The sequence below is a fragment of the Sesamum indicum genome, unplaced genomic scaffold, assembly GCF_000512975.1.
Source record: "Sesamum indicum cultivar Zhongzhi No. 13 unplaced genomic scaffold, S_indicum_v1.0 scaffold00142, whole genome shotgun sequence".
Taxonomy (NCBI): Eukaryota; Viridiplantae; Streptophyta; class Magnoliopsida; order Lamiales; family Pedaliaceae; genus Sesamum; species Sesamum indicum.
Genome location: NW_011628059.1, coordinates 276,525 through 298,355, shown reverse-complemented (window position 1 = coordinate 298,355; position 21,831 = coordinate 276,525). Strand labels below are relative to the sequence as shown.

Here is a 21,831-nt window from a genome sequence, read left to right as displayed (position 1 = left end):
TCCCTTATATACTAACTTGTAGTTATTATTCCACTTTGCAAATTTACCACACAAACGCATGGGACTAGACCTACGTTTGGGTCGAGTTTCGTGGAATTTTGAGAACGTTCAAAATTTAGATATTTTGCATAGTTTTATTAAACGAAGTTTGTTTCTCTTTTATACTAACTTGTAGTTATTATTACGCTTAGCAAATTTAGCACACATATGGTTGGGTCTAGACCAACGTTTGGGTCAAGTTTCGTGAAATTCTGAAAACGTTCTAAATTTAGCTATTTTGCACGATTTTATTAAACCAAGTTTGTTTCTCTTTTGTACTAACTTGTAGTTATTATTACGCTTAGCAAATTTATCACACAAATGCTTGGGTCTAGACCTGCGTTTGGGTCAAGTTTCGTGGAATTATGAGAACGTTCAAAATTTAGATGTTTCGCACGGTTTTATTAATGCAAGTTTGTTTCTCTTTAATACTAACGTATAGTTATTACTACACTTACAAAATTTACCACACAAATGCTTGGGTCTAGACTTGCGTTTGGGTCACATTTCATGGAAGTTTGTGAACGTTCAAATTTAGCTGTTTTGCACGGTTTTATTAAACCAAGTTTGTTTCCCTTATATAGTAAATTGTAGTTATTATTGCGCTTTGGAAATTTACGACACAAACGCATGGGACTAGACCTACGTTTGGGTCGAGTTTCGTGGAATTCTGAGAACGTTCAAAATTTAGATGTTCTACACGGTTTTATTAAACGAAGTTTGTTTCTCTTTTATACTAACTTGTAGTTATTATTATGCTTAGCAAATTTACCACACAAATGCTTGGGTCTAGACCTACGTTTGGTCAAGTTTCGTGAACTTCTGAGAACGTTCAAAATTTAGCTGTTTTGCACGATTTTATTAAACCAAGTTTGTTTCTCTTTTATACTAACATGTAGTTATTATTACGCTTAGCAAATTTACCACATAAATGCTTGGGTTTAGACCTACGCTTGGGTAAAGTTTTTTGGAATTCTGAGAACGTTCAAAATTTAGCTGTTTTGTATAATTTTTTTAAAGCAAGTTTCTTTCTCTTTAATACTAACTTATAATTATTAATACGCTTAGAAAATTTACCATACAAATGCTTGGCTCTAGACTTGCGTTTGGGTCACGTTTCATGAAAGTCTGAGAGTGTTCAAAATTTAGCTGTTTTGCACGGTTTTATTAAAGCAAGTTTGTTTTCCTTTTATACTAACTTGTAGTTATTATTGCACTTTGCAAATTTACCACACAAATACATGGGACTAGACCCACGTTTGGGTCGAGTTTCGTGGAATTCTGAGAACGTTCAAAATTTAGATGTTTTGCACGATTTTATTGGGTAAATGTAAATTTCATTAATAAAGAGTAATGGTACAGTACAACATGGGATTATCAACTGGTTTCTCCCTCTACCCATGGGATACACCATAATCTATACAATGCTCGTGTACTGACTGACGATGCTAAATCAACGCTAAGAATCCTCTATCTGACGTCATTGATGATTAGGATGCTCAATGTGGCCGGTGTTCGCTCAGTATGATCAAATCTCCTCAAGTTCCTCTCCTTCCATATGTGGTAGACACACGCTGCCAGTAGTGTACGGTAAGCTCTATTAATAATGTGCTTACCTCTCCATTTCCGTGTCGCCCATTCAATATCTGTTGCCCAATCTCTATTGGGCCAGTGAAAGCGAATCCTTCTGCGAATCTCATAAAGGCACTGACGACTAAATCTGCATTGGAAGAATAAATGTGGATGAGATTCCGTAGCTCCCTCATCGCACAGTATGCACACCCCCAGGTGGGATAGCCATGATTTGTCTGTGGTAGGAAGTTTGCCTAGGATTGCTAGCCATAAGATGAACGAATGGCGAGGAATCTTCAAGGAGCCCAAAAGTAGTGAAGACCATCTTACTTTCGGCTCGGGGCGAGAGAATAATTGGTAGAGGGCCTGAGTAGTAGGTTGCCCTTCGTCACATCTCCACACCACCCGATCCTCTCCTCCGAGAATAAGCGGTAGGTTATGTGTGATTTCCAAACATTCAAAGTCAGTGATGGTAGGCCATTGCCATTCTCCTACTGGAATCACCAAGCTGAGTTTTGCTGATTCTTCAAGTCTAAGATGGCGGGGACCTTTAGGGAATCGCTCGATAAGTGGACCCAAGTGATGCCACGGGTCCTGCCAAACAAAGAATCTGTCTCCATTTCCAATCTGGTAATCCACGATAGTGCGAAGGAAAGGACGTAGCCTGAGTATTTTTCGCCATCCTCAAGAACCTCCATGTTCACGAATAGTCCAAATCGATCTCTCACGTAATCGGTCTTGGTAGAGCCACTGAACCCATATGGATGTCCTGTCACACTGGATAACATCACATAGTTTCTTGCTCATTAATGCGCGATTCAAGGTGGAGATGTCCTTGAACCCAAGTCCCCCCTCATCCATCGGTCGACACACATCTTTCCAGGCTACCTTAGCGTACCCACTGGACGTCGTACCCTTCCATAGGAAAGTCCTCAACCTCTTCTCAATTTCATGGATGACTTTCTTAGGTAATATGAATGCAGAAGCCCAATATAAGCTCAATGCTGAAAGCACAGATTTGATGATTTGTACCCGCCCAGCATATGATAATGAAATCCCTTCCCATCCATTAATACGTGCATCAATTTTTGAGATAAGCGGTTGGCAATCAGAGATGGTCAACCTAGACGAGATTAAGGGAAGACTCAGGTACCTCATTGGAAGGTGGCCCTCATGAAAGCCCAAAATGTCCAACATCTGGTCCTTCAAATTTTGAGCCGAACGTGAAATGATTAAGTGACTTTTTTGGACATTCAATCGAAGGCCCGACAACTCCGCAAACCAGTCCAATCCCTCTTTGAAGACTCTGATGGAGTCTAAGTCAGCTCTGCACAGTAAGAGGAGGTCGTCTGCAAATCCCCTGAAAAACCTTAGAACTCTCACACTTTCAATGATAAGTGAATTGGATGTCCTGTTCAATACGTTGCAAGAATCCCAGATGTAAAGCTTCCATAACAAGAACAAACAGATAAGGAGAAAGTGGGTCTCCCTGTCGTAGTCCTCTCGCTCCAGCAAAGAACCCATGAGGTTTTCCATTGAGCCCAATCGAGAATGATGTCGTGGAAACACACTCCTCAATCCACCTTGTAGACGTAGGTGGAAACCCGAACAGCTGCAAAACTGCTAACAGGAAGTCCCACTCCACCGTATCATAGGCCTTCCTGATATCCACTTTAAGTGCGCATCTCGGGGGTAGGCGCATCTGGTTATATCTGGAGAATAATTCCTGGGCTAACATAATGTTGTCCCCAATGCTTCTTCCCGGAATAAAAGCTGTCTGACATGGGCTAACTATCTTGTCCAGTAGCACACTAATTTTTTGGACAAGAAGTTTCGCAATGATCTTGTATAAAACATTGCAGCATGAAATTGGTCTAAAATCATTAACCGACATAGGCGTATGTACCTTTGGGATCAGGGCCAAGATCGTGGAGTTGACCTGCTTCAGAAGTTTTCCGGTAGAAAAGAAGTCTAGTACCGCCCTCGTAACTTCTTCCCCAACCACAGGCCAAGCCGCCTTGAAAAACCTTGACGAGTAACCATCGGGTCCCGGTGCCTTGTCATCAGCAATATCGAACATTGCTTGCTTCACATCATCCGCCGAGATTGGAAGGAGTAATTGATTAGCTTCCTCATCAGTGATACAGTGCCTTGCCCACGGTCTAAGATAACGAATATCCACTGACAGCCGTCTTCTGGTGCCTCCTAATAGGTTCTGATAGTATGAGACAAACTCATGGGCGATTTCCCCTAGATCCGTGTGTGTGAAACCATTCTCATCGTTAATCTGTAAGATTCTCCTCCTTACTCGTCTCTGTGCAATTTTACGAAAGAAAACCCGGGAACATTGGTCTCCGTCTTTCATCCACTGCATTTTGGCTCTCTGCTGCAGCATAATTTGTTCGAGTTTTGCCGCTTTAGCATAAACGACTCGACAACAATGCTCCAGGAGTAAATATAGCTCATTTTGTCTATCAGCGCTCACCAACTGTTGTGCCTCATCAAGAAAACCTTTGGCTAGTTGGACATTCATCGTCAGATCTCCCTTATTTCTCCTTTGTAGTCTAAAGACTGGTTTAAGTGCCTTCAGTTTACGTGTCACAGCATACATAGGAATACCCACAATCTCATGATGCCAAATATTCTGCACATTGTGGATAAACTCAGGTGAATGGGCAAGATAGTTATCAAATCGAAACATGCCTCCATTATGTTGTTGTATATCCCCATGTAAAACCAGTGGAGAGTGGTCAGATGTCCGTGGAGTAAGGCTGTGATAATATGCGCTCGGGAACCTTGCCAGCCAGCGGTCATTAATAACAACCCGATCCAACTGCTTCCATAAACTCCTCATAGACGTATGCAATTATGCCACGTGAACCATTCACCTTGCATAGGAAGTGGGATCAGCCCCGCCTCCAGAATACCGGCATTAAATTCTTCGGTGGCCATCCTTATATCTCCTGAGATGCCACATACTTCGTTAAGGTCACGTACTGCATTAAAATCCCCTCCCACCATCCACGGGATGTCAGAGCATTGCTGAGCTAGCATCTCCAGTGCAGTCCATAAATTCCGACGATCAATCACCTCAGATGCCCCATAAACAACAGTGATAATAACAGATTCATTGTCAGCCATATTAGTAACCCGACAGTGAATAAATTGATCTGCCGAGTCTAAGATATGGACATCAACAACATTCTCATCCCAAGCTAGCCAGATGCGATTACCAACAGAAGAATAATCGACAAACCATTTCCAATGTGGAAGTAGAAACGATTGAATATGCATAACATTATTCAAACGAACATGAGTTTCAAGAATGCCTAGGAAGTGTAACCTGTATTCAGAGACCAAGTCCTTCAAAGCGAGCTGATGGTCTCATTTGTTCAGCCCACGGACATTCCACACAGCGATGTTCAACATGGATCATTGTCCATGGGGCTGCTTGTTTTAGGACCCCCTGAATGCTCACCTGCATCATCAATTAAGTGCAAAGCGTCAAAAGCATTATAAATAACAATTGCCTTACCTCTCTCGTCTTGCTTGGAGTGGTTCTGGTCCACATGTCTATCTCCCGCATCTGCTTTGGGTATATCTTCAACCACTGGTTTCATCGTCTTACGTCCCTTAGTCGAAAGTTGTGGCTGTGATACATTGACTTTTGGCACATACACATTTACTGTTGGCTTCGTCGGTTTGCGGGTTTTGTTTAGTGTACAATCCTTATCCGAATGTCCCAATGACATGCACGCTGTGCACTTTGGCGGGAGCCATTCGTACTCAACGTCAACTTTGCAAGGTGTCTCCCCTCCTTCTTCATCAGGTGCCATGACAATAATATGTTTATGCAACTTTTGTGTGGCATCAATCATCACACATACACGAGCAAAGTCCAGTCTCGTGCATGCTCTTGTAATTGTGTCGGGGTAAAGGGGCTTCCCCACACCACTCCCTACAGTGCTCAATCCTTCTGTCGTCCAAAATTCCATCGGAAGGTGTCGTAATTTAATCCAGACGGGCACTTGTGTATGCTTCAATTTTCTCATGGCCATCCCCGGTTCCCACTTTTGAAGAACTATCGGCTGCCCTTGGAACAACCACGGGCCTCCCTCAATTATCTCCTCCATATCACAAACTGTTTTAAACTGAAAAAAGAAGAATCCGTTTGTGGTCGCTGTCACCTCCCTTAGTGCTGGCCAGACCGGATGTGCAAACTCCTTAAGGTGATGATAATATGGCCGTTTGCCCAAGAAATAGCCAACTGCAGTAGATTTCCAACGTTTAGACCCATTACGTACCGCATCTAAAGAAGGTCGAACGACAACCTCTCCGTTTTGCATTGTTTGGGCAATGAATGATAAGGTTTTCCGGGTCGAATGATTAAATGCATGCACTATTTTGTCATCAATGATTGTTTCCGGGTATGCGTGCAACGGGATATTTCCAACGTACAATCCTGTTGGAACAGGAGCATCATGCATAGCTTGTTTTCTTTCCACATAATTGCTGACATCAGCCCTATTTTTGCATGTGTCCGCGCTGATGTCAGCCCTAGCTTTCCTTGTATCATCGATGATGTCAGCCCTAGATTTGATAGTGTAATTGCTGACATCAGCCCTAGATGCACCTGTGTCATCAGCCCTAGGAGCAGCGATGATGTCAGCCCTAGCAGCAGCGATGATGTCAGCCCTAGCATCAGTGATGATGTCAGCCCTAGCAGCAGCGATGATGTCAGCCCTAGCAGCAGCGATGATGTCAGCCCTAGCATCAGTGATGATGTCAGCCCTAGCAGCAGCGATGATGTCAGCCCTACTAGGGCTGATGTCAGCAGTATGTTCCAAGCAAGCCTCCATGTCACTCACATCCCCCGCCACATCAGCTCCAACGTTGTCCACCGAGGCGTCCATGTCAGCAACATTGCGCACGTCATCCTTCGTCGGAATTCCAATGGTTGCTGGCGAGATCTGGTTCTCGTTGCTGCTGTGCAAAGCCGCCGGCGAAGTCTGGTTCGCGTTGCTGCTGTGCAAAGCCGCCGGCGAGGTCTGGTTCGCGTTTCTCAAAGCCGCCGCCGATATTTGGTTTGCGTTGTTGCTGTGCAAAACCGCCGGCGGAGAAGGTGTGATTATTCTCCCACGCACAGTCGGTCGACGCTGAAGTGTCGCTGCCATTCCGGTCCCTAGTATCGTCGTCGCCTGTGTTGTACGTCTCCGGCATACCTGTTTCAACTCGCGAGCAAACGGGTGTTCGTCAACATTCAAGCTTTCCGCCGGCAACCGCGACTTCTCAATCCCAAATCGAGCCTCCCATCGTCGTTTCAGTTCGTTCAGAGCATCCATTGCCTGTGAGTCGCCATGGTCGATTACTTTGTGTGCGAGAGTGAGGAACTCGTCCAAGTTGAAGTCGCGTGGAGACGAAGACCCATTTCCGCCATTGTTGACGGCGCGAGACCTCAGTTCCAGATCCGACTGTTCACCGCCCATTTCTTCACCATTTCTCATCACCAACGTTCCTTCCACCTCCACAGACGTTGGGCTGCCATGGGAGTCACCTTCGGTCGCCGGATCAGAGGAGGCCGGCTCTTCTTCTTCCATGGCGAGTTGGGGTTCTTCTTTGCGCAGCAACTGTTCATCTTCCTCCCCTCCATCCCCGGCCACCGGACGGCTGTCGGCGTCCTCTCCACCATAGTCGTCGCCGGCCGGCGCTTCTCCTCCATCGCCGGTCGGAGTTTTCATGGGGAAGACAATAGTGTGTGTTTTGTGTTTACACAAAAAATGCAAAAATTCTCTCACTAAAAATTCTCTCACTAAAAATTCTCTCCCTACTACACACACTACTTCCTCTATACTTCTTTTTTAATGAAACTTACCTTTTTGTTTTGCACGATTTTATTAAACCAAGTTTGTTTCTCTTTTATACTAATTTGTAGTGATTATTACGCTTACCAAATTTAACAGACAAATGCTTGGGTGTAGACTTGCATTTGGGTCACGTTTCATGGAAGTCTGTGAACGTTCCAAATTTAGCTGTTTTGCACGGTTTTATTAAACCAAGTTTGTTTCCCTTATACACTAACTTGTAGTTATTAGCGCTTTGCAAATTTACCACACAAACGCATGGGACTAGACCTACGTTTGGGTCGAGTTTCGTGGAATTCTGAGAACGTTCAAAATTTAGATGTTTTGCACGGTTTTATTAAACGAAGTTTGTTTCTCTTTAATACTGACTTGTAGTTATTATTACGCTTAGCTAATTTACCACACATATGGTTGGGTCTAGACCTACGTTAGGATCAAGTTTCGTGAAATTCTGAGAACGTTCAAAATTTAGCTGTTTTGCACGATTTTATTAAACCAAGTTTGTTTCTCTTTTGTACTAACTTGTAGTTATTATTACGCTTAGCAAATTTACCACACAAATGATTGGGTTTAGACCTGCATTTGGGTCAAGTTTCGTGGAATTATGAGAACGTTCAAAATTTAGATGTTTCGCACGGTTTTATTAAAGCAAGTTTGTTTCTCTTTAATACTAACGTATAGTTATCACTATTCTTAGAAAATTTACCACAAAAATTCTTGGGTCTAGACTTGCGTTTGGGTGGCGTTTCATGGAAGTCTGTGAACGTTCCAAATTTAGCTGTTTTGCACGGTTTTATAAAACCAAGTTTGTTTCCCTTATATACTAAATTGTAGTTATTATTGCGCTTTGGAAATTTACCACACAAACGCATGGGACTAGACCTACGTTTGGGTCGAGTTTCGTGGAATTCTGAGAACGTTCAAAGTTTGTTTCTTTTATACTAACTAGTAGTTATTATTGCAATTTGCAAATTTACCACACAAATGGTTGGGTTTAGACCCACGTTTGGGTCGAGCTTCGTGGAATTCCGAGAACGTTCAAAATTTAGATGTTTTGCACGGTTTTATTAAACGATGTTTGTTTCTCTTTTATACTAACTTGTAGTTATTATTATGCTTAGCAAATTTACCACAGAAATTCTTGGGTGACCTACGTTTGGTCAAGTTTCGTGAAATTCTATGAACGTTCAAAATTTAGCTGTTTTGCATGATTTTATTAAACCAAGTTTGTTTCTCTTTTATACTAACATGTAGTTATTATTACGCTTAGCAAATTTACCATATAAATGCTTGGGTTTAGACCTACGTTTGGGTCAAATTTTGTGGAATTCTGAGAACGTTCAAAATTTAGTTGTTTTGTACAATTTTTTTAAAGCAAGTTTCTTTCTCATTAATACTAACTTATAATTATTAATACGCATAGGAAATTTACCACACAAATGCTTAGCTCTAGACTTGCGGTTGGGTCACGTTTCATGAAAGTCTGTGAACGTTCCAAAATTTAGTTGTTTTGCACGGTTTTATTAAACCAAGTTTGTTTCTCTTTTATACTAACTTGTCGTTATTATTACGCTTAGCAAATTTAGCACACATATGGTTGGGTCTAGACCAACGTTTGGGTCTAGTTTCGTGAAATTCTGAGAACGTTCAAAATTTAGCTGTTTTGCACGATTTTATTAAACCAAGTTTGTTTCTCTTTTGTACTAACTTGTAGTTATTATTACGCTTAGCATATTTACGACACAAATGCTTGGGTCTAGACCTGAATTTGGGTCAAGTTTCGTGGAATTCTGAGAACGTTCAAAATATAGATGTTTCGCACGGTTTTATTAAAGCAATAAGTTTCTCTTTAATACTAACGTATAGTTATTACTACACTTAGAAAATTTACCACACAAATGCTTGGGTCTAGACTTGCATTTGGGTCACGTTTCATGGAAGTCTGTGAACGTTCCAAATTTAGCTGTTTTATTTTGCACGGTTTTATTAAACCAAGTTTGTGTCCCTTATATACTAACTTGTAGTTATTATTGCGCTTTGCAAATTAACCACACAAACGCATGGGACTAGACCTACGTTTGGGTCGAGTTTCGTGGAATTCTGAGAACGTTCAAAATTTGTTTCTCTTTCATACTAACTCTTACTTATTATTGCGCTTTGCAAATTTAACACACAAACGCATGGGACTAGACCAACGTTTGGGTCGAGTTTCGTGGAATTCTGAGAACGTTCAAAATTTGTTTCTCTTTCATACTAACTTGTAGTAATTATTGCGCTTTGCAAATTTACCACACAAACGCATGGGACTAGACCAACATTTGGGTCGAGTTTCGTGGAATTGTGAGAACATTCAAAGTTTGTTTCTCTTTTATACTGACTAGTAGTTATTATTGCAATTTGCAAATTTACCACACAAATGGTTGGGTCTAGACATACGTTTGGGTCGAGCTTCGTGGAATTCTGAGAACGTTCAATATTTAGATGTTTTGCACGGTTTTATTAAACGAAGTTTGTTTCTCTTTTATACTAACTTGTAGTTATTATTACGCTTAGCAAATTTACCATACATATGGTTGGGTCTAGACCTACGTTCGGGTCAAGTTACGTGAAATTCTGAGAACGTTCTAAGTTTAGCTGTTTTTCACGATTTTATTAAACCAAATTTGTTTCTCTTTTGTACTAACTTGTAGTTATTATTACGCTTAGCAAATTTACCACACAAATGCTTGGGTCTAGACATGCGTTTGGGTCAAGTTTCGTGGAATTCTGAGAACGTTCAAAATTTAGATGTTTCGCATGGTTTTATTAAAGCAAGTTTGTTTCTCTTTAATACTAACGTATAGTTATTACCACACTTAGAAAATTACAACACAAATGCTTCGGTCTAGACTTTTTTTTTTTTTGGTAAATGTAAGTATCATTAAGTAAAATGAAATAGTAGTACAGTACAACAGTGTGGTTATCAGTTGGTTTCTCCCTCGACAGGCCAAGGGATACGCCATAGTCTATATAAAGCTCTTGTACTGACTGATCTAGGTAGAGAGATACTAAGGATCCGCTGCTTGATATCCTCAACTATCAATAAAGCCATGGTGCTAGGTGTCCTCTCGGTGTGCTCGAATCTTCTCAAGTTTCTCTCCCTCCAAATGTGGTAAACACATGATGCTAGTAGTGCTCGATAAGATATGTTGACAATGTGTTTACCTCTCCATTTTTGGGAAGCCCATTCAATATCCGTTTTCCAGTCTCTATTGGGCCAAGAATATCGTACCATTCTCCGGATAGCTGTGAGACACTGTCGACTAAATCTGCACTGAAAGAATAAGTGGCCATGTGTCTCTGTCGCTCCCTCATTACATAGAATACATGGGCCAAGGTGCGCTAACCATGATTTGTCCGTTGTAGCCAATTTGCCTAGAATAGCAAGCCACAGGATGAACAAATGACGTGGAATCTTCAGTGATCCCGAAAGTAGTGAAGCCCAGCCTACTTTCGGTCCTGGGGGATCAAAAAGCCTATATAGAGCCTGGGTTGTAGGTTTACCCTGATCAAATCTCCAAATAATTCGGTCCTCCCCTCCATGAATTGTGGGTAAACCATGTGTGATCTCCAGACACTCAAAATCTGTGATAGGAGGCCACTGCCACTCTCCTTGGGTCATGTTTCATGGAAGTCTGTGAACGTTCCAAATTTAGCTGTTTTGTACAGTTTTATTAAACCAAGTTTGTTTCCCGTATATACTAAATTGTAGTTATTATTGCGCTTTGGAAATTTACCACACAAACGCAAGGGACTAGACCTACGTTTGGGTAGAGTTTCGTGGAATTCTGAGAATGTCAAAGTTTGTTTCTCTTTCATACTAACTTGTAGTTATTATGGCGCTTTGCAAATTTACCTCACAGATGCATGGGACTAGACCAACGTTTGGGTCGAGTTTTCTGGAATTATGAGAACGTTCAAAATTTAGATGTTTTGCACGATTTTATTAAACGAAGTTTGTTTCTCTTTTATACTAACTTGTAGTTATTATTATGCTTAGCAAATTTACCATACAAAAGCTTGGGTCTAGACCCACGTTTGGTCATGTTTCGTGAAATTCTGAGAACATTCAAAATTTAGGTGTTTTGCACGATTTTATTAATCCAAGTTTGTTTCTCTTTTATACTAACTTGTAGTTATTATTACGCTTAGCAAATTTACCAGATAAATGCTTGGGTTTCGACCTACGTTTGGGTCAAGTTTTTGTGGAATTCTAAGAACGTTCAAAATTTAGCTATTTTGTACAATTTTTTTTAAAGCAAGTTTCTTTCTCATTAATACTAACATATAATTATTAATACGCTTAGGAAATTTACCACATAAATGCTTGACTCTAGACTTGCGTTTGGGTCACGTTTCATGAAAGTCTGAGAATGTTCAAAATTTAGCTGTTTTGCACGAGTTTATTAAACCAAGTTTGTTTTCCATTTATACTAACTTGTAGTTATTATTGCGCTTTGCAAATTTACCACACAAATGCATGGGACTAGACCCACGTTTGGGTCCAGTTTCGTGGAATTCTGAGAACGTTAAAAATTTAGATGTTTTGCACGATGTTATTAAACCAAGTTTGTTTCTTTTTTATACTAACTTGTAGTTATTATTACGCTTAGCAAATTACCAGACAAATGCTTGGGTCTAGACTTGCATTTGGGTCACGTTTCATGGAAGTCTGTGAATGTTCCGAATTTAGCTGTTTTGTATGGTTTTATTAAACCAAGTTTGTTTCCCTTATATACTAACTTGTAGTTATTATTGCGCTTTGCAAATTTACCACACAAACGCATGGGACTAGACCTACGTTTGGGTCGAGTTTCGTGGAATTCTGAGATCGTTCAAAATTTAGATGTTTTGCACGGTTTTATTAAACGAAGTTTGTTTCTCTTTTATACTTGCTTGTAGTTATTATTACGCTTAGCAAATTTACCTAACATATGGTTGGGTCTAGACCCACGTTTGGGTCAAGTTTCGTGAAATTCTGAGAACGTTCAAAATTTAGCTGTTTTGCACCAGTTTATTAAACCAAGTTTGTTTCTCTTTTGTACTAACTTGTAGTTATTATTACGCTTAGCAAATTTACCACACAAATGCTTGGGTCTAGACCTGCGTTTGGGTCAAGTTTCGTGGAATTATGAGAACGTTCAAAATTTAGATGTTTCGCACGGTTTTATTAAAGCAAGTTTGTTTCTCTTTAATACTAACGTATAGTTATCACTATTCTTAGAAAATTTACCACAAAAATTCTTGGGTCTAGACTTGCGTTTGGGTGGCGTTTCATGGAAGTCTGTGAACGTTCCAAATTTAGCTGTTTTGCACGGTTTTATAAAACCAAGTTTGTTTCCCTTATATACTAAATTGTAGTTATTATTGCGCTTTGCAAATTTACCACACAAACGCATGGGACTAGACCAACTTTTGGGTCGAGTTTCGTGGAATTCTGATAACGTTCAAAGTTTGTTTCTCTTTCATACTAACTTGTACTTATTATTGCGCTTTGCAAATTTACTACACAAATGCATGGGACTAGACCTACGTTTGGGTCGAGTCAGAACGTTCAAAATTTAGATGTTTTGCATGGTTTTATTAAACGAAGTTTGTTTCTCTTTTATACTAACTTATAGTTATTATTACGCTTAGCAAATTTACCACACAAATGCTTGGGTCTAGACCTACGTTTGGTCAAGTTTTTTGAAATTCTGAGAACGTTCAAAATTTAGCTGTTTTGCACGATTTTATTAAACCAAGTTTGTTTCTCTTTTATACTAACTTGTAGTTATTATTACGCTTAGCAAATTTACCACATAAATGCTAGGGTTTAAACCTACGTTTGGGTCAAGTTTTGTGGAATTCTAAGAACGTTCAAAATTTAGTTGTTTTGTACAATTTTATTAAAGCAAGTTTGTTTCTTTTTAATACTAACTTATAATTATTAATAAGCTTAGCAAATTTTTTTTTGGGTAAATGTAAATTTCATTAATAAAGAGTAATGGTACAGTACAACATGGGATTATCAACTGGTTTCTCCCTCTACCCAAGGGATACGCCATAATCTATACAATGCTCGTGTACTGACTGACGATGCTAAATCAACGCTAAGAATCCTCTGTCTGACGTCATTGATGATTAGTATGCTCAATGTGGCCGGTGTCCGCTCAGTATGATCAAATCTCCTCAAGTTCCTCTCCTTCCATATGTGGTAGACACACGCTGCCAGTAGTGTACGGTAAGCTCTATTAATAATGTGCTTACCTCTCCATTTCCGTGTCGCCCATTCAATATCTGTTGCCCAATCTCTATTGGGCCAGTGAAAGCGAATCCTTCTGCGAATCTCATAAAGGCACTGACGACTAAATCTGCATCGGAAGAATAAATGTGGATGAGATTCTGTAGCTCCCTCATCGCACAGTATGCACACCCCCAGGTGAGATAGCCATGATTTGTCTGTGGTAGGTAGTTTGCCAAGGATTGCTAGCCATAAGATGAACAAATGGCGAGGAATCTTCAAGGAGCCCAAAAGTAGTGAAGACCATCCTACTTTCGGCTCGGGGTGAGTGAATAATCGGTAGAGGGCCTGAGTAGTAGGTTGCCCTTCGTCACATCTCCACACCACCCGATCCTCTCCTCCGAAAATAAGCGGTAGGTTATGTGTGATTTCCAAACATTCAAAGTCAGTGATGGTAGGCCATTGCCATTCTCCTGCTGAGGGGTGAGTGAATAATCGGTAGAGGGCCTGAGTAGTAGGTTGCCCTTCGTCACATCTCCACACCACCCGATCCTCTCCTCCGAAAATAAGCGGTTTATGTGTGATTTCCAAACATTCAAAGTCAGTGATGGTAGGCCATTGCCATTCTCTTGCTGAAATCACTAAGCTGAGTTTTGCTGATTCTTCAAGTCTAAGATGGCGGGGACCTCGAGGGAATCGCTCGATAAGTGGACCCAAGTGATGCCACGGGTCCTGCCAAACAAAGAATCTGTCTCCATTTCCAATCTGGTAATCCACGATAGTGCGAAGGAAAGGACGTAGCCTGAGTATTTTTCGCCATCCCCAAGAACCTCCATGTTCACGAATAGTCCAAATCGATCTCTCACGTAATCGGTCTTGGTAGAGCCACTGAACCCATATGGATGTCCTGTCACACTGGATAACATCACATAGTTTCTTGCTCATTAATGCGCGATTCAAGGTGGAGATGTCCTTGAACCCAAGTCCCCCCTCATCCATCGGTCGACACACATCTTTCCAGGCTACCTTAGCGTACCCACTGGACGTCGTACCCTTCCATAGGAAAGTCCTCAACCTCTTCTCAATTTCACTGATGACTTTCTTAGGTAATATGAATGCAGAAGCCCAATATAAGCTCAATGCTGAGAGCACAGATTTGATGATTTGTACCCGCCCAGCATATGATAATGAAATCCCTTCCCATCCATTAATACGTGCATCAATTTTTGAGATAAGCGGTTGGCAATCAGAGATGGTCAGCCTAGACGAGATTAAGGGAAGACCCAGGTATCTCATTGGAAGGTGGCCCTCCTGAAAGCCCAAAATATCCAGCATCTGGTCCTTCAAATTTTGAGCCGAACGTGAAATGATTAAGTGACTTTTTTGGACATTCAGCCGAAGGCCCGACAACTCCGCAAACCAGTCCAATCCCTCTTTGAAGACTCTGATGGAGTCTAAGTCAGCTTTGCACAGTAAGAGGAGGTCGTCTGCAAATCCCATCTGAAAAACCTTAGAACTCTCACACTTCCAATGATAAGTGAATTGCATGTCCTGTTCAATTCGTTGCAAGAATCCCAGATGTAAGGCTTCCATAACAAGAACAAACAGATAAGGAGAAAGTGGGTCTCCCTGTCGTAGTCCTCTCGCTCCAGCAAAGAACCCATGAGGTTTTCCATTGAGCCCAATCGAGAATGATGTCGTGGTAACACACTCCTCAATCCACCTTGTAGACGTAGGTGGAAACCCGAACAGCTGCAAAACTGCTAACAGGAAGTCCCACTCCACCGTATCATAGGCCTTCCTGATATCCACTTTAAGTGCGCATCTCGGGGGTAGGCGCATCTGGTTATATCTGGAGAATAATTCCTGGGCTAACATAATGTTGTCCCCCATGCTTCTTCCCGGAATAAAAGCTGTCTGACATGGGCTAACTATCTTGTCCAGTAGCACACTAATTTTTTGGACAAGAAGTTTCGCAATGATCTTGTATAAAACATTGCAGCATGAAATTGGTCTAAAATCATTAACCGACATAGGCGTATGTACCTTTGGGCTCAGGGCCAAGATCGTGGAGTTGATTTGCTTCAGAAGTTTTCCGGTAGAAAAGAAGTCTAGTACCGCCCTCGTAACTTCTTCCCCCACCATAGGCCAAGCCGCCTTGAAAAACCTTGACGAGTAGCCATCAGGTCCCGGTGCCTTGTCATCAGCAATATCGAACATTGCTTGCTTCACATCATCCGCCGAGAGTGGAAGGAGTAATTGATTAGCTTCCTCATCAGTGATACAGTGCCTTGCCCACGGTCTAAGATAACGAATATCCACTGACAGCCGTCTTCTGGTGCCTCCTAAGAGGTTCTGATAGTATGAGACAAACTCATGGGCGATTTCCCCTAGATCCGTGTGTGTGAAACCATTCTCATCATTAATCTGTAAGATTCTCCTCCTTACTCGTCTCTGTGCAATTTTACGAAAGAAAACCCGGGAACATTGGTCTCCGTCTTTCATCCACTGCATCTTGGCTCTCTGCTGCAGCATAATTTGTTCAAGTTTTGCCGCTTTAGCATAAACGACTCGACAACAATGCTCCAGAAGTAAATATAGCTCATTTTGTCTGTCAGAGCTCACCAACTGTTGTGCCTCATCAAGAAAACCTTTGGCTAGTTGGACATTCATCGTCAAATCTCCCTTATTTCTCCTTTGTAGTCTAAAGACTGGTTTAAGTGCCTTCAGTTTACGTGTCACAGCATACATAGGAATACCCACAATCTCATGATGCCAAATATTCTGCACATTGTGGATAAACTCAGGTGAATGGGCAAGATAGTTATCAAATCGAAACATGCCTCCATTATGTTGTTGTATATCCCCATGTAAAACCAGTGGAGAGTGGTCAGATGTCCGTGGAGTAAGGCTGTGATAATATGCGCTCGGGAACCTTGCCAGCCAGCGGTCATTAATAAGCATCCGATCCAGCCGCTTCCATAAACTCCTCATAGACGTACTGCAATTATGCCACGTGAACCATTCACCTTGCATAGGAAGTGGGATCAACCCCGCCTCCAGAATACCAGCATTAAATTCTTCGGTGGCCATCCTTATATCTCCTGAGATGCCACATACTTCGTTAAGGTCACGTACTGCATTAAAATCCCCTCCCACCATCCACAGAATGTCAGAGCATTGCTGAGCTAGCGTCTCCAGTGCCGTCCATAAATTCTGATGATCAATCACCTCAGATGCCCCATAAACAACAATGATAATAACAGATTCATTGTCAGCCATATTAGTAACCCGACAGTGAATAAATTGATCTGCCGAGTCTAAGATATGGACATCAACAATATTCTCATCCCAAGCTAGCCAGATGCGATTACCAACAGAAGAATAATCGACAAACCATTTCCAATGTGGAAGTAAAAACGATTGAATATGCATAACATTATTCAAACGAACACGAGTTTCAAGAATGCCTAGGAAGTGTAACCTGTATTCAGAGACCAAGTCCTTCAAAGCGAGCTGATGGTCTCGTTTGTTCAATCCACGGACATTCCACACAGCGATGTTCAACATGGATCATCGTCCATGGGGCTGCTTGGGTTAGGACCCCCTGAATGCTCACCTGCATCATCAATTAAATGCAAAGCGTCAAAAGCATTATAAATAACAATTGCCTTACCTCTCTCTTCTTGCTTGGAGTGGTTCTGGTCCAAATGTCTATCTCCCGCATTTGCTTTGGGTATATCTTCAACCACTGGTTTCATCGTCTTACGTCCCTTAGTCGGAAGTTGCGGTTGTGCTACATTGACTTTCGGCACATACACATTTACTGTTGGCTTCGTCGGTTTGCGGGTTTTGTTTAGTGTACAATCCTTATCCGAATGTCCCAATGACATGCACGCTGTGCACTTTGGCGGGAGCCATTCATACTCAACGTCAACTTTGCAAGGTGTCTCCCCTCCTTCTTCATCAGGTGCCATGACAATAATATGTTTATGCAACTTTTGTGTGGCATCAATCATCACACATACACGAGCAAAGTCCAGTCTCGTGCATGCTCTTGTAATCGCGTCGGGGTAAAGGGGCTTCCCCACACCACTTGCTACAGTGCTCAATCCTTCTGTCGTCCAAAATTCCATCGGAAGGTGTCGTAATTTAATCCAGACGGGCACTTGTGTATGCTTCAACTTTCTCATGGCCATCCCCGGTTCCCACTTTTGAAGAACTATCGGCTGCCCTTGGAACAACCACGGGCCTCCCTCAATTATCTCCTCCATATCAAAAACTGTTTTAAATTGAAAAAAGAAGAATCCGTTTGTGGTCGCTGTCACCTCCCTTAGCGCTGGCCAGACCGAATGTGCAAACTCCTTAAGGTGATGATAATATGGCCGTTTGCCCAAGAAATAGCCAACTGCAGTAGATTTCCAACGTTTAGACCCATTACGTACCGCATCTAAAGAAGGTCGCACGACAACCTCTCCGTTCTGCATTGTTGGGGCAATGAATGATAAGGTTTTCCGGGTCGAATGATTAAATGCATGCGCTATTTTGTCGTCGATAATTGTATCCGGGTATGCGTGCAACGGGATGTTTCCAACGTACAATCCCGTTGGAACAGGAGCATCATGCATAGCTTGTTTTCTTTCCACAGAATTGCTGACATCAGCCCTATTTTTGCATGTGTCAGTGCTGATGTCAGCCCTAGCTTTCCTTGTATCATCGATGATGTCAGCCCTAGCTTTGATAGTGTAATTGCTGACATCAGCCCTAGATGCACCTGTGTCAGCGATGATGTCAGCCCTAGCAGCATCGATGATGTCAGCCCTAGAAGCAGCGATGATGTCAGCCCTAGAAGCAGCGATGATGTCAGCCCTAGCTGCAGCGATGATGTCAGCCCTAGCAGCAGCGATGATGTCAGCCCTAACATCAGTGATGATGTCAGCCCTAGCAGCAGCGATGATGTCAGCCCTACTAGGGCTGATGTCAGCATTGTGTTCCAAGCAAGCCTCAGCACTTGCATCATAGATGACATCAGCCCTACTAGGGCTGATGTCAGCATTGTGTTCCAAGCAAGCCTCAGCACTTGCAGCACAGCCGGTCGACGCTGAAGTGTCGCTGCCATTCCGGTTCCAATACTCGTTGTCGCCTGTGTTGTACGTCTCCGGCATACCTGTTTCAGCTCGCGAGCAAACGGATGTTCGTCAACAATCAAGCTTTCCGCCGGCAACCGCGACTTCTCAATCCCAAATCGAGCCTCCCATCGTCGTTTCAGTTCGTTCAGAGCATCCATGGCCTGTGAGTCGCCATGGTCGATTACCTTGTGTGCGAGAGTGAGGAACTCGTCCAAGTTGAAGTCGCGTGGAGATGAAGACGAAGACCCATTTCCGCCATTGTTGACAGCGCGAGACCTCAGTTCCAGATCCGGCTGTTCACCGCCCCTTTCTTCACCATTTCTCGTCACCGACGTTCCTTCCACCTCCACAGGCGTTGGGCTGCCATGGGAGACACCTTCAGTCGCCGGATCAGAGAAGGCCGGCTCTTCTTCTTCCATGGCGAGTTCTTCTTTGCGCAGCAACTGTTCATCTTCCTCCCCTCCATCCCCGGCCACCGGACGGCTGTCGTCATCCTCTCCACCAAAGTCGTCGCCGGCCGGAGTTTTCATGGGGAAGACAATAGTGTGTGTTATTGGTGGTGTAGTAGGGAGAGAATTTTTAGTGAGAGAATTTTTGCATCTCGCCAAAGCATTTACTCAACGTCAAGCTTAGCAAATTTACCACACAAATGCTTGGGTCTAGACCTGCGTTTGGGTCAAGTTTCGTGGAATTTTGAGAACGTTCAAAATTTAGATGTTTCGCACGATTTTAATAAAGCAAGTTTGTTTCTCTTTAATACTAACGTATAGTTATTACTACACTCAGAGAATTTACCACTCAAATGCTTGGGTCTAGACTTGCGTTTGGGTCACGTTTCATGGAAATCTGTGAACGTTCCAAATTTAGCTATTTTGCACGGTTTTATTAAACCAAGTTTGTTTCCCTTATATACAAATTGTAGTTATTATTGCGCTTTGAAAATTTACCACACAAACGCATGGTACTAGACCTACGTTTGGGTAGAGTTTCATGGAATTCTGAGAACGTTCAAAGTTTGTTTCTCTTTCATACTAACTTGTAGCTATTATTGAGCTTTGCAAATTTACCACACAAATGCATGGGACTAGACCTACGTTTGGGACGAGTTTCGTGGAATTATGAGAACGTTCAAAATTTAGATGTTTTGCACGGTTTAATTAAACGAAGTTTGTTTCTCTTTTATACTAACTTGTAGTTATTATTATGCTTAGCAAATTTACCACACAAATGCTTAGCATTTGTTTTGTAAATTTGCTAATCGTATAATACTTAGCATTTGTGTTGTAAATTTGCTAATCATATAATAACTACAAGTTAGTATAAAAGGGAAACAAACTTGATTTAATAAAACCGTGCAAAACAGCTAAATTTTGAGCATTCTAAGAATTCGACGAAACTTGATCCAAATGTAGGTCAGGAACCAAGAATTTGTGTGTTAAATTTTCTAAGTGTAATAATAGCTACAAGTTAATATAAAAGGGAAACAAACTTGTTTTCATAAAACCGTGTAAAACAGCTAACTTATGAACGTTCTCAGAATTCGACGAAACTTGACACAATCGCAGGTCTAGACCCAAGCATTTGTGTTGTAAATTTGCTAATCGTAATAATAACTACAAGTTAGTATAAAATGAAAACAAACTTGTTTTAATAAAACCGTGCAAAACAAATAACTTTCGAACGTTTTTAGAATTCGACGAAACTTGACCCAATCGCAGGTCTAGACCCAAGCATTTGTGTTGTAAATTTGCTAATCGTAATAATAACTACAAGTTAGTATAAAAGGGAAACAAACTTGATTTAATAAAACCGTGCAAAACAACTAAATTTTGAACGGTCTCAAAATTCGACGAAACTTGATCCAAACGTTGGTCTAGACCAATGCATTTGTGTTGTAAATTTGCTAAGCGTAATAATAACTACAAGTTAGTATAAAAGGGAAACAAAATTGTTTTAATAAAACCGTGCAAAACAGCTAAATTTTGAGCATTCTAAGAATTCGACAAAACTTGGCCCAAACGTAGGTCTAGATCCAAGAATTTGTGTGTTAAATTTCTAAGCGTAATAATAATTACAAGTTAGATTCGTTTTCACTGGCCTAACAGGGATTGGGCAAACAGATATTGAGTGGGCGAAGCGGAAATGGAGAGGTAAGCATATTATTTATAGCGCTTACCGTACACTACTTGCATCGTGTATCTACCACATATGGAGGGAGAGAAATTTGAGAAGATTTGAACACACTGAGCGGACACCGGCCACATTTAGTATCCTAATTGTCGATGACGTCAGGCAGAGGAGTCTTAGCGTTGATTTAACTTCGTCAGTCAGTACACGAGCATTGTATAGATTATGGCGTATCCCTTCGGTTGAGGGAGAAACCATTTGATGATCACATGTTGTACTGTACCATTACTCTATTAATGAAATTTACTTTTACCCAAAAAAAAAAAATAATTACAAGTTAGTATAACAGGGAAACAAACATGTCCTCGCCATCTTAGACTTGAAGAATTAGCAAAACTCAGTTCGGTGATTTCAGTAGGAGAATGGCAATGGCCTACCATCACAGACTTTGAATGTTTGGAGATCACACATAACCTACCGCTTATTTTTGGAGGTGAGGATCGGGTAGTGTGGAGATGTGATGAAGGGCAACCTACTACTCAGGCCCTCTACTGATTATTCGATCACTTTGAGCCGAAAGTAGGATGGTCTTCACTACTTTCGGGCTCCTTGAAAATTCCTCGTCATTCGTTCATCCTATGGCTCGCAATCCTTGGCAAACTACCCACCACGGACAAACCATGGCTATCTCACCTAGGGGTGTGCATATTGTGCGATGAGGGAGCTACGAAATCTCATCCACATTTATTCTTCCGATGCAGATTTAGTCGTCAGTGCCTTTCTGAGATTCGCAGAAGGATTCGCTTTCACTGGCCCAATAGAGATTGGGCAACAGATATTG

The 21,831-nt window shown here is 41.7% G+C and overlaps 1 protein-coding gene across 1 annotated transcript; it reads right to left on the bottom strand.

The window, feature by feature from the left end:
* Positions 1–15,188: 15,188 nt before the first annotated feature.
* LOC105179329 lies at positions 15,189–17,016 on the bottom strand. Its single transcript, XM_011102931.1, has 4 exons — positions 16,612–17,016; positions 16,360–16,518; positions 15,781–16,188; positions 15,189–15,221 (listed from the first exon to the last, which is right to left on the bottom strand). The coding sequence occupies exons 1-4, from the start codon at positions 17,014–17,016 to the stop codon at positions 15,189–15,191; spliced, it is 1,005 nt and encodes a 334-aa protein (XP_011101233.1).
* Positions 17,017–21,831: the final 4,815 nt, after the last annotated feature.

Bases quoted from the DNA above. Each gene is read 5' to 3' on its own strand.
- LOC105179329 (XM_011102931.1), bottom strand. From the start codon at position 17,016: ATGGCTGACAATGAATCTGTTATTATCATTGTTGTTTATGGGGCATCT. The intron at 16,519-16,611 runs GTTTTACATGGG...CACAATGTGCAG, and splicing joins CATCTGACCACTCTCCACTG to AATATTTGGCATCATGAGAT. The intron at 15,222-15,780 runs GTACATACGCCT...TGGGATTTGCAG, and splicing joins TCTTGGCCCTGAGCCCAAAG to ACGACCTCCTCTTACTGTGC.